Source organism: Ciconia boyciana, chromosome 6, assembly GCF_034638445.1.
Source record: "Ciconia boyciana chromosome 6, ASM3463844v1, whole genome shotgun sequence".
In the NCBI taxonomy this organism is placed as follows: Eukaryota; Metazoa; Chordata; class Aves; order Ciconiiformes; family Ciconiidae; genus Ciconia; species Ciconia boyciana.
In genome coordinates this window covers 31,555,188-31,568,415 of record NC_132939.1, presented here as the reverse complement: position 1 = coordinate 31,568,415, position 13,228 = coordinate 31,555,188, and the positions used below count along the sequence as shown (strand labels likewise).

The following is a 13,228-nucleotide window of genomic DNA, read 5'->3' as shown; positions in this document are numbered from 1 at the left end:
AAATGTATTTGTCCCCATCATTGACTAAACACAGTCTCTCAGGAAACAATACTGAGGCTAAAATACTTGAACAGTCACAAATCCATGGATTACTTTCTTCAGAACAGTTCTTGAAGGAAATGGAAATATGGACATTACTTTTCCCTCGAAGAAATAATACTAACTTTGTGTCTGCATTATAAGTTTCCTTATAGCACTGTTCACTGGATAGTGAACTATCTGGGCTATAACTCTGGCCATTTCCATTTTTCTCCCAACTCTGTGATTCATCACGTTAGGCTGTGGATCCACAGGAACACTAGAAACTGCAAAGCTCGTAGAACCAGACCAAAAATTTCACAGCCACGTGACACAAAGCACTGAACTGGTGTTCACTTACTCTTCCAAAACATGAAAAGTACCCAAAACATTTTCAAGAGGAAATTTTGTTCCAACAGGCATAATCTATCTTCCTGTGGCTAGCACGAAGCCAACTCAAAGCATAAAAGCAGCATAAGCATTGTACTTTGCGTTTTGGCAGGAGTAGCATGCCCACATCTGATCAGATCAAATCAGCCCTGCCAGCTGATGCGGTAGGGCAGACTGGAATTAACCAACTCAGGACATGGCCTTATTTCACTGCGCTGCACCTGATTTTCTTTGCACCGTCCAACCTATTTAGATTTTTGAGACCTACAAGGCAGGAAGCATTAAGCCATGTGTTTGTAGAGAATTTAGCACAGCGTCTTAACCAAGGCCTTGTATCTTGTATCACAAGGGAGAATGTGAGAAGAAACAAGGGGGAGAAACTATAAGTTATGTGGGGTTCCCTTCTTTTGCATACTAAGATTTCATATGCATGTTACAGTTGGCATTTTATATTAATTTATAAAAATTATCAGAAAGCAAGGACAGCATTATCAGATGTCAGACTGATACAACTCACGGTGTTGTATGAATGGAGAGATGATCCTCAGTTAGGTTGGATCAGTTCTGTCACAAGGGACTACAATATTAAATATCACTTCCAGCCTTTCTCACCAGAAGAATAACATTGATGTAGCCAGTGTCCCCATCAACACCTGAGCAGGGGACTCTCTCCCAGCCACAGCTCAGCAGAACGTGAAATTAATGACTCAGGATTTGGCAAGCACACGCCGCTGATCACAGCCACCTCGTGCACACTCATCAGTACCCATCCCTGCCCTGCTCTCGCTGCTCCACTGACTCCCTATGAAGCCTCCCCTCAGACAGCGCTGGGTGCCAGTAAAACCTTCCATGTGGCTGGAATTGCAACTCGCTGACCGCACCCGGCTCAGGCAGGTAACCTGAAAACTGAGACACATGCTGACATACTCCTGCTGTTCCCATACTGGAGGGGATGGGGGTGTGAGAAGGATATTTGCCAGCAGCCATTGAGACACTGCATTATTCTTTTCTGAGACATCTGCTGGGAATCTGTGGTTAAAATATGTTCTGCTGGGAAATAAACCATATATAACAATTTAAATAGAGAGTAACATACTTCTAATAATTTAGGCTATTAAAGATAAATAAGAATTTTAAACATTCAGTATTCAAGCACTCGTGATATTTGTGTTATATGTCACTCAGACAGTGAAAATACACTGTACCGTTTTGCTCTTTCTTTTGAAACAAGAAAGAAGAAAGGAAAACCACTTTCTGCTTCTCACGCACTAGTCCAGTGTATTTGGGTTTGTTTCACAAATTGTAGAGAAGTTTTTAAAGACGAGAAAGAAGCACTTCCATCTGGAAAATTTTGTTTAAAATAAAAGGATTTTAAAAGTATGCTTTCTTTTAGATTGTGTTGATGAGATAACTTTCCTTAAAAGAAACCAACCAGTGCTAAAACTGGGACCTACGCTAAGGAAGCGAATAACACACCTCAGCTGCTGCATCCTGGGCAAAACTGCCAGGCAAAGCCAGAAGAGCAGTACAGTCCTAATGAAGCCCTCAGAACAGGCCTTAAGCAATGTTGCCTTGGTGCTGCTTCTCTGCACGTGGGAGTATGTCACCCCAGACAGGGAATCCTCAGATCAGAGGTCGGTCTGTCCAAGGGAGAAAAACGTCAACTCCCGAAACAGATTCATTCCACTCCTACAAGTCCTCAGGGATAAACAATACAGGGATGGTTCTTGCTCAAGGCAACATCACATACAGACAACACAGTGATGAGCCCAGAATAAATACCAAGATTGTAAAATTGATCTACCGAGCAAAGAAATTCAGCTCTGGCATGAAAGACAAAACAGAGTGAGAAAACACCAGACTCGGCAAACGATAATCCTAAAAGATGGTTTATTCGCAGCCAGTGGGGGCATTGGAATGCCTCATTTCAGGACAGCCAACTGTCATAAATTGCAGAAGACAGATATACAAGATGGACAAAGTCTGCTCTTGAGAGCAACCTCCAAATACCACACTTCCAGTTTTAGGAAAGCAGAGGAAGAAATCAATTTTCATTAGGCTACACAAAGGATGAGCCACATATTACCTTCGCTATGACTCAGACTGAAGACAGAGCCCCATTTTGCTTTGTGTACTGGACTTCTGCATGGTCTGGGTAAACTATTCCCACTCGGACACTGTGAATTCAATCTAACAGGCATTACGCACCCAGCCCATTGGACGTGTGCTTACCTTGAAATTATTTTACACCCTCCAAAAGTCATACCTTTGGGCCTCTGTAGCCCAACCCAGATAGTTCAATATAGCTTTCACACACCACAAATCGTATGTTTTAAAAACTTTTTCTTCAGCGACAATTTTGTGATACAGCCTCCATCCATCCATACAACTGGACAGCCTGTGAAAGGCTAGAACACCAACAAAACAAAATTACAAAAGCACTGCAACAACTAATCATGCACGAGCAACTCATGGAAGCAGACATAACACTGTAACTAGTAACATATCATTTGAATATGAGATGATAAGACATCATCTCATATTCAAACCAGTGTATCCTTAGGTCTTCTTCACTTGGCTTCTGTGCCCCCCAATGACTTTGGTTTTATGCTCATGTTTCCCTGCATAAATACAATAACATTCATCCCTCATTTTCTCTGAAAGCTGGTGCCAAGATACAGAAAATACAGTTTTCATGTGGACAACAGTTTTGGTTTGAAATGTGTCACACTAGGGCTCATTTATGTTTTTAAGTGACTTCAGAGCCACACTGGAAATGCTGTAGAGATTTTGGTACGCGATTTAATGTGCCCAGCAACTCTGTTCTGTCAAGCAGAAGAAAATTCCCTTCTGCAAAGCCACATTAAAATCACCTCCCCATCACTTGCAAACACTGAACTGGCAACCTAACTGTCCGTCTATTTTATTGCTTCCACCTGCTGAAAGCAGCACTGCACATTATACTTTCATTTTAATATTAAAAATCAGCAACCAGATGCTTATGCAACAACTTCCAAAAAAAAAAAAGAAAAAAAAGAAAAATCAGTCTTCATCAGCACTTAATCAGGACATAGGGCTGTTTCAGGGACAGGTAATGGGATACGGGACCTTCCAGTTAAGAGTCCCCAGCTTGAATTCAAGCCCGAGATCACTAATTAAATACTCTTGTCATACAAGCCCCAAGACCCATGCTGGTCTGTTGCTGACATGAAACAGGGATGCGAGCACAGACCATTTCTTCACAGGTGTCTCATGCCACAGAATTCATCATCACAAGGATGGCCATTTGGCAGCTCAGGGGTTGGAGCCGACTGTGAAGGCAATTTTATCCGAGAAGGTACAGCAATTGGAAAACCGACCGCTGCTGTGTGCTTGCAGCAGGAACGCAGAGACAGAACAGGGCTGGTAGGGTTTATAAGGTCAGCTCTAGCACTGTGCACACAAGTCTGCAATGATCTGGTCCCCAAACACCTGGCTGGGAATAAGCGTCCCCAAGCACATCGAAGTTATCCAACAATACAGTCAGCATGCAAGTGACCTAGCCTAGCATTTGAGCCTGAGTTAGCCTCTTTTGTCCCAGAGGCTGTCTTGAGCAGAAGAAAGGGAGAGCACCAGCACTGCTACTCCGAGGCCAAACTACTGGAAGGCAAGAGCTCCTCTAGTGAGCATCCAGGCCGAGAGCTATAAGGCATGAGGGAATCTCACATGCAGAAAAGGCAATGGCCTAACATATGTGCCAGTGAGTACGTTTAATTGACAACCTGAAATAAAAGTCAGCTGTGGGACAGCTGAGAGAGAAAGGGTGGGGGGGAAACCAACTCTGCTTCTAGATAAGACTTTGTAAATTACAAGGTCTTAATTACATTAGATGCACTATGGTACTATATGCACGTCACTAATAAGGCAAAGATGGAGGAAATGGGAGTAGATGCTAAGACTGGAAGCTGACCGGCTGCATTCTAGACTTGGTCTTTGAATTAGAAAGTTTCTGAACCACTTTGTCCTAGTTTAGCCATCCATAAAACAAAGGCAATAATCCTTTCTTCACAGGGGTGTTGAGAGGTTTAATTAATTAATGTTTACAAAGTCCATTGAGATTTCTGACTGACATTTGACGTAATTCAGAATACTTTTTAACTGCATTTGTTTCTTTTACTGCACCACTCAAATGTCTCCATATAAGATATCCAAAGGAGACGAAGATGTAAAGAAAAACTATGGAGATAGGTACACCGGCTAGTGGAAAACAACAACCCAACAAATCCAGCGCTTCAAATCCACCGCTGTCCCATCAAAGCTATCCGAATACAGCCCTTTCTACAGATGAAGAAGAATGTGTTTATCCAGACACCTGCCGCCTTTCCCTTGCAGATCTGTTAAACTTAGATCTCTGGCATTTTTGCCTGTAGCACCATGTTGGTAAACAACAAGGTATTAAATGGCAGAAATAATAGGCAGTCATGTCAGGTTGATTGGATCACCAGAGGAAGTGAAGAAGAGCAAAGGGATGAAAACACCAAAAGAGAACCAGAAAGTGAGAAGAGAGTGCTAGACGGAGAAAGAGGCAAGCTGAGTGTAAGGAGGTGCCAATCATTAATAAGGGACTCCACGCACTGAGCTATTCTATGTAATGTATTCCCACAGATGCTCAGGTACACTGGAATACATTATCCCGAGGGACTAGTCTAGCATGAACAAGGCCACATATGTGTCCAAGTGCCGGAGATAAACTGAATATTGGACACACTTAAATGCACAAGCACACACAGGGAGCTGCTTGATACCTGAGCTAGGATTTCTCAGTCTCTACATTGTCCCCCATCTCAGAGCAAAACCTTTGTGTGGCCAGTTTCTGTAGGGGGCGTTTGTGGGTTTTGAGATACAATCAAAACGCAGACAGAGGAAATGCAAATGTCATTCAGCTCCCTTTCATTGTCAGGAAGGACACATGAGGATAAAATACTGTGCACTGCATCCCTTCCCCTATTATGTGTCCTACTGCTTTTGTCCTAATTTATCCCATGCATAATTTATTTACATGTGTATTGTTTCCCGATCAGCAACTTTAAAGAATAAGTGAAAATTATAGAATGTTTTATTAAACAAGTTGTTAATAAAAAATGCAGATGGTGTCAGACAGCCAGTACCAATTCTGTTTCCTCCACATAGCATTAGTACTTTAAAAGGCACACAGAGAAACGCGAACCCAGCACTTGATGTCTATTGTTTCCTCCTCTCACACCCCCCAGGGGCGAGGGGAGAAGGGAGCTAATTATAAAGGGCCTAATCCTGCCCTCCCCGACTTTAGCAGCAGCGGGATCGGGCCCCCGAGTCATTTCGGCACAGGCAGCCCTTCGGCAGGATCCGCCCTCTCCGGGGATCCGCCGCGACTGTTGGGAGCCCCACGGTGTCACGAAGTGCGAGGCGAGCAGGCGAGGTCCCGTCCTCCGGCGGGGCTCCCACGGCGGCGCCCGGCTCCTGGGGCCGCGGCCGCTCGCCGCTCCCCGGAGCTCCCCGCCTCTCACCCGCCGGCCCCAGAGGCCACCGAGCCCCGGCTTCCTGGCTGCCGGCAATACCCACGAGTGGCACAAGCGAACGTGGCCTTTCCCAGCCCAGGTGAGGAGCCGTGCGCCGCGGCCCCCTTCGTGCGCTCCGCGGTCCCCGGGGTGCGCTGCCTGCGCCTGAGCAACGCCCGGCGGCCGGCCCTCGGGGGGCGCGGGAGAAGTTGCTCTCGCCTGCGCAAGTATAAAACCTGCCGTCAAACGGGGGGCACGCCGCCTCTTCCCCGCGGTTTTCAGAGCGTGTTCAAGCCCACCACCCCCCGTGGGGGTACTCGGACTTCTTTGATTGACCCGCTGACAACTGCGCTCCCCTCTCCCCGCGGATTTTTATGAGGTGCTACCGCGAGGACGGGTAAATGAAAGCAAAGGTTTTCTGCCAGGACGGAGCAGGAGAGCTGATAAACATGTCAGCACCCCTTCCCAGCTCGAGGCTTTCCTTTCTCTCCGGATCGCAGAGAGACAACGACAGGAATCCCTGGAAAAACCTTCAAGTGTTTTTCCAACTCCAGCCGGAGAGTCGGGGGGGGGGAACACAACCTCGCAGCCCTAATTTCATCACTGAAAACTCAAACGTATAAAAACACCCACTCAGCGCAGCCAGAAAGTGCAAACGGAGCGTCACCGCCAGGTACTCTGCTTCCCTGCTTTAACAGCAAGAGCGCTGCCCCCGTTAGCGGCGAAGTCGTTTTAAAAAGGTTGAGACAGCTCCTCTCCCCACGTACGGTGCCAAATCCCACTCTCCCTAATGCCTTCGGGGATTAACGGCGTGCGCTGCAGACCACAAGGAAAATAAGGACGCGATCCAGAAGACGACAACCGGCTCCCGCGGTCCCCCTCTTAAAGCGGCTTTCTCTCCACATCGGGAGCCCCGGAATATCTCCGCAGCAGAAGCACCTGCCCCCTCCCGCGCACTCGGTCGCTCCCTCTCTGCGTTCCCCCGCCAGCAGCGGGCCAGATCCCGTCAGCAGCCCCTGGCTGCTCGTGCCCACTCTCAAGATGGAAACACACCCAACTCTCTTTGCCACTTTGAAAAGCGAAAGCCTGTCGTATGCAAAACAGATCTCCGGACTTCCTGCCCCAAACAACGCCCGGCAGTCCCGAGTCATTCATTTCACGCAAGTCTGCTTCCCTCCCTCCCGCACAAGCGCCGAGGTGCGCCGGCAGCGCCCCCGCTGCCCCGCTCTCCCACCGCCCGTGCCACCCCCGCCGCCGCGCAGCCGGGGAGCGCGGGGGCCGCTTCGCTCCCCCTCCTCAAGTCATCCCAACTCCGCAAAGATTCGCGGAGGCAACTCCGAGCTGCGGCCGGAGCGCGGAGGCGCGGCGCACCGAGCCCCGCCGCTGCCCCGGGCCGGTGCTGCCCCCGCCGGACCCCGGCGCGGCGGCGGGGCGAGCCCGCCCGGTCCGCGGGGGCAGGACGCTGTCAAGTGCGCGCACCCCCGCGGCGGCCCCGCGGGACGTCGCCGGTGCCGTCTCCGCGCCGCGCTCCGGGAGCGGCGGGCATCCCGCCGCCGCCTCCCCGCCCCCCTCCGCGCCCCGGCGCCAATTAACCGGCGCGCGAGCCGAACAATTTTTCCTCGTTAATTTCGGCGCGAGCCGCGGGGATGTGTTGCACAAAAAACGAGCGAGCAGCTGGGGCAGAAAGGAGGGCGGGAGGAGGGACCCGCCGGGAGGCTGCCGGCACCCGGCTCCGGCTGGCAGCCGGCGCCGGAAAGGCGCCTTTTTTCATATTTAAACCACGCGGAATATGTACATTTTTGATTCCTACTTACGCTTTCAGGGGGTTGTGAATGACAGTCGCCATTTTGCTACAATGTAACAGAATATTGTGTCTCGGAGTTCTAAAGGTTCGCTGAGGGGAAGCGGCCAGCCAATCAGGGCGCGGCATACCGGCCCGCCGGCCAATCCGGCGCCGCGGGCGGAGCCGGGGCTCTGCTAGTTATTAGGGGAGCTGTCAAAGCCCAGAGGTCACTCCCTCTCCGTGGAACTGGCGGCGAGCAGGTCTTAAAGGGGCAGCGCCCGTCGGCGGGGCCGCCGCCGCGCCGGGGCATCGAGGGCGGGCAGGGGGAGACTTTCCCTCAGCTCTCCGGCTCCGGCGCTAACGCACCGCGCCGGGAGAGGGAAAGCCGGGCTCGCTCCTCGTCCCTTCGCACCGCCGCCGCTGCCCCCGCTTTCCCAGGCGGCGTGCCCCACCGGGGAAACGAGCCCGCGCCGCGCCGCCCCGCTCGCTCCTCCCGCTCGCCGGTAGTGCCCCTCCCGGGCTGCTTCCCCTTCTCCACAGCCGCTCTCCCCGCCAGGTCTCCGAAGCTGCCGGCGCTGGCAGCGGCTCCGGGGCTGCGCCGCTCCCGCTCCCCCTCCCCCAGGAATTTCCCTCTCCCTGTCAGTCATCCCGGCCCGCAGCCCCTGCGCCCTTACATAACGCGCGGCGGCCGGACAGACGGACCGACCGACCCGCCGGCTCTGCCCTGCCCTGCCCTGCCCGGCCCGGCTCGGCTCTCCCACACAGCAACTTCTGGCGCGCCGGGAGCCGGCCCCCAGCTTTCGGCACAAGGAGGCGCGGGGGGAGAGCCGTGACCCGCGGTCCGCCGGACGTGCGCTGGAGCCCGGCAGCGCGCAGGGTGCCGGCAGCGTCGGCCCACTGCGGGGCAGGCAGCAAACTCCAGGAAGTCTGGGCTTACCTGCTACTCGTTAAAGGAGCTCGCAAAGGAATTATGGAGCATGACCTAAGTGATTTAAGAGGTGCCAGTCCTGATCGCGCTCGAACTCAGAAGTGAAACCACTGAAGTTCACGAATTTACACCACTGTAATTCAGGTGTCAGGAAGAGCAGAATCAGACCAAGAAGTTTTCTTCTTGCCTGATACTAATGTAAGCCTCGTCATCTAATAATTCTCCCTCTCTCAAAGGTCTTGCCTCCCTTCAGGCATCCTCTCTCCCTTGAAAAAACACAACCACCACCACCAACACCAAGCCTGCTTCTCTGTTCTTTGCATTTATATAACCAGAAGAAACTCACCTAAAGACAGTTAAAATATGCTGCTGTGAAACCAGCAAAAGAGAGCAGACTACAGAACCAACTTGATTCACAACTTAATGAATAAAAGAATGGAAGTAATGATGTTTGTGAGGTATTCGGGTGTTAACAGGAGTAGAAATAGCAATCTTTCTGAGCTAGTGGGCTGAACTTTAGAAGGCAAAGGCAACCACAGCCTCTCCCTCTTTTAACTGTTTGACAAAATAAAACTTTCTAATACTGACGCAGAAGAGAAAAGGAAGGGGGCTGGGGAACAGAAAGACAGAGAAATGATTACCTGCGAGAAGAGGGGAGAAGAGAGCAATGCATCAGTTTCCCATTCATTAAGGATTCATCAGAAGTTTGCAAAAAGTTTCTAAGATCTGTCTAGGGTCCCTCTTTCCAAAACATTGCCTAGTCCAGCTACTAGTCAACCTAGGTACTGTGCCAAGCGTGTATCCCTGGAGAGAATCGTCTCTTCCATCAAAGCAATCTCAGCCATTTGGTTACAGACACTGCTTAGGAGCAATAAGCTTTCTGTCAGCTGGAGAGTTGCCAGGATGCTGAGCTCTATCCCAAAACAGTTCTGGGAAGCAATCTTTAAGAATGTTTCCATTATCATATTACATTATATTATTTAATACAGTAGTAGCCCAGGTGACATTGAATGTGACTTCAGACCCTCCTGTTCAGTACTCTCTCACCGTTCACAGGAAAAGCTAACCACAAACCGCCACGTTTTCATAAGCACACAGCTGATGTACACGCTGCAAAGAAATGAACGGCTCAGCATGCACCTGAACTGGTGACTCTGAACTACTGACCTATATCACATCTTGCTATTAGCAGGATTTCTGGTTTGACTTTTCTTATTGCCACGCTATTCACCTAAACATCAACTGAATTTTAGCATTTACCCTAGGATGCGCAATATTGACTTGTGGGGTAACGACAACTTTGCTTCACACGAAAGAAAAAATAGCCTAGAAGAGTATCACACTGCAGAACTCGAAGCAGATTTGTGCCACTGAGAGAAGGCACCAAAATTCATCCAAGCTCTCAAAAGCCCTCAGATATTCTAATGCAAACTGGTGACATTTTCAGAGAATTAAAAAAAAATGTTTGAGGTCATTTTTAGGAGTTTAATGAGTCCCTCTGGTCCTGTTTGGTTGGATATATAGGCCCATTCCTGCTCTGCAGGCAAAGAGCTCTTGGCGCAGCTTGGCAGGGAGCATACTGCAAAAACAGTATTAAGCCACACATGTGCTTCCCTTGCTGTTCCCGTTATTCAGACGTTGGGCCTTTATCAGCTACCAGCAACCGCAACAAACAGTGAGAACAGCCACAGATGACCTTGGATTGTTGATAGCCCTTTTCGCAGTCAGGCCCCACATTACTGGCCAGGAGAAGCAGTCAACAGCACTGCCTCCCTCAGAGGAATCTCCAGGACGCCCAAGGACAGAGCTGCCATATCAGAACAGTGGGAAGTCTCACCCGTGGTAACAAAGATACCAGGCTTTGCTCATGGTCCATACAGTTTTCCTACAGTGTGTTCCATGTAGAATTCCACAACAGTTAGATTACCATTTTAGCTGGAAAAAAGGCACAGAGCACTGCGTGGCGTTTCACTTGTAACGAACTACATAACTTACTCATATTCACTATTTGCAAGTAAGGGGACCATCACAAACCCATGTTAATAAAACTTTTATGCCACACCATAGTTACCTCCATTTTCACACACACAACAGTCCATCATCAACTGATCATTTATGAACTAAATTTTTAGATTTTTTTTTCTTCTGGTTTTAGGCTACCAAAGTCACTCATCAATAGTGTTACTGTTATTTTACACTCCAAAACAAGACCAACACATCTGAAACACACTCAGTTACATATCCACTAAGTTCCACCTTCAGGATTTTTACATTCCTACTTAGCTTCTGACAGTTTTATTCAGAACCACCTGAAACATAACAAGGAGGCTGCAAGAAAATATAAATACTGTAAAAATATTTGGCATAAAAATCTAGGTGGGCATATTTTTAATGAAAGGTTGACAACTGTTTGGACAGCCAATGTTTAAATTTAAAAAAAGAAGGTAAGTTTTGACATAAAACTATTGGGGTAAAATCTATAGCATTAACACAAGGCCTAAGCATGCTGCCTCTATGGGGTTAGAGTGAACAGGGCTTTAGAAGGTAGAATCCACCGCCTCACCTCCGGTCCCCTATATGGAACTGTAGCTGGTCTCTGCCCAAGTAGAAGAAAAACAGTGTCATTTCTCTTCACTATATTGGGAAGTGTCGTGTCTCATAGATCATATTGCTGCCCTCCTGTTCCACTGCTGTTTCAAACATTTTTACTATTTACATAATGCAAGTGCAATGATACTTTCTGTGAGGTGTCCAAAATATTCCTGCTCACCCTGCAAAGCCTTATTTTGGCTGACGATCTTTCACTGTGGAAGAGTTTTTACCCTGTATTTAATGTCTCCTGCTTTCCTTTTTATCTTGTTAAGTTTCATTGTAGAGTTGTTCTTTTCTGGAGGGAGGGAAAGTTAGGTTCTTAGTTAATACATTCCTCAACTCTCCTGAATTGGAAAGTGAAACAAACTAGACACTGACATTGAAAGCCACAAATATAATTTTGCTTATGGAGGGAAACATAAAAGACAAAGAGTTGTTAGTCTACCAGAAGCCACTTGGTTATTTTCAGCTTTAATATTCCCAGATATTTCCAGTGATATACAACTTTATTTTCTTCAAATACATTAATAGTCAAAGGACCACATTCCTATAGGTCTAAATATGACACCATGTTTTGTGTGCTGTTAATGTAGCTTGTTACAGCAAAACAGGGCCCCACATGCACAGACACCCTGCAACAGATTTGAAGTCTTAACCCCTTTTTATTTATTTAAAGCTGTGCAGGCATCTCTCATACACTGTTTCTTGTCAGCCCTCCTCCTCACTTTCTTTGATCTTTACCAATAGTTGGTTAGCTGAAGGAGGAGGGAAAGATATCAGAGTGTCAATGTTACAGACTCAACACCAGCCCTCTACAGACACATCACCAAAAATTTTACGCAGTCAGCATAACAAAGATAACTATGGAGCTACACAGCGTAAAAATTGGCGTCAATGATTCATTCTTTGCAACTTTGGGAATCGTATTCTTAAAAGGTGACCTCAATTTTTTTATTTTTAGTTTTTAAGCAAAATTCCCCTCTATAGCTATAGCAACAATCTTTGGATGCCTTTAGGCTATCTTGATTTCAGGGCTGATTCTGACTTCCCAAAGTTTTAATTTTGTATTCACTATTCAGTTTTCTACCATGTGACACCTGAATTACATTTATGCTGAGGTCTGGACTCAAGCCCCTTTATTTTTTAATGGGACGTTCCAATAAAATAAATACATTTTAACACTAGAGAGGAGTCTCTACTATTAAGAAGTACACTGAGGCCTCAATCTGAAGTTTTCAAAAGTTTGGGGAGACAGAAGTTGTTTAAGGTTCCAGATCCTGGTTCAAGACTGTCCCCAATTTAACAAACTACTGAAAATCTATTTATTGTGTTTGCTAGAAAATTCTTTATGTTATCATAGATTGTTCTTAAATTTCCCCAACAAGAGAAAATAATGTTACGAACCAACTGCCTCAAAAGGAGAATACAACGGGAGCCACTGCGGTACCGCGGTAACAGTAGGAAAAGGAATCTGGTAATACAGATAGACACATGCTCTGAAGAACACACATACAGTAACTATGGTTGTCCTCTCCATGAGGGGAGTCATTGTTACAATTTAGATGGGACAAAACTGAGTTCCCATCATGAAGCACGAGATTTACAGATCCAGAGTCACAGGTCTGCCTGCCTTACTTCTTAAGTGAGTAACTTAACTGAGTAACTTAAGTGAGAAAAAAGAAGAAAAAAATTAAAGAAAAAAGAAAAAAGTGAACCCTTTAGGACTCCTTTTCACTCTTCCCTGCATTACAGGTATTTCTACATCTATAGCCACCAATGGGATAGAGAAGTGGTACCCTGATCCACCTGAGATAATGCTACGTCTCCTGTCTCCATCTATTCCTAGTGCGGGGCTGAAAGGGAGTTTCTAAGGTGCTTTGAATCTTGGAGGGCGCAGACTGTGTAGATTAGGGCATAATTACATGGACAGATTTGACCCTCCAAAAAAGTTCCTCATCACCACTGTGGATGGAGTCTGGGGATTCTAACTACCTACAGTTT

At 47.6% G+C, this 13,228-nt stretch overlaps 1 protein-coding gene across 1 annotated transcript in view; it reads right to left on the bottom strand.

Annotated features, from left to right (window-relative positions):
• Window positions 1–7,854, bottom strand: part of DPF3 (double PHD fingers 3) — a 161,726-nt gene extending 153,872 nt beyond the window's left edge. Inside the window, exon 1 of the mRNA XM_072864539.1 lies at window positions 7,739–7,854. Within this exon, the coding sequence (XP_072720640.1) occupies window positions 7,739–7,854 (116 nt within the window). The remainder of the gene's footprint in view (window positions 1–7,738) is intronic.
• Between the last annotated feature and the right edge of the window lie 5,374 nt (window positions 7,855–13,228).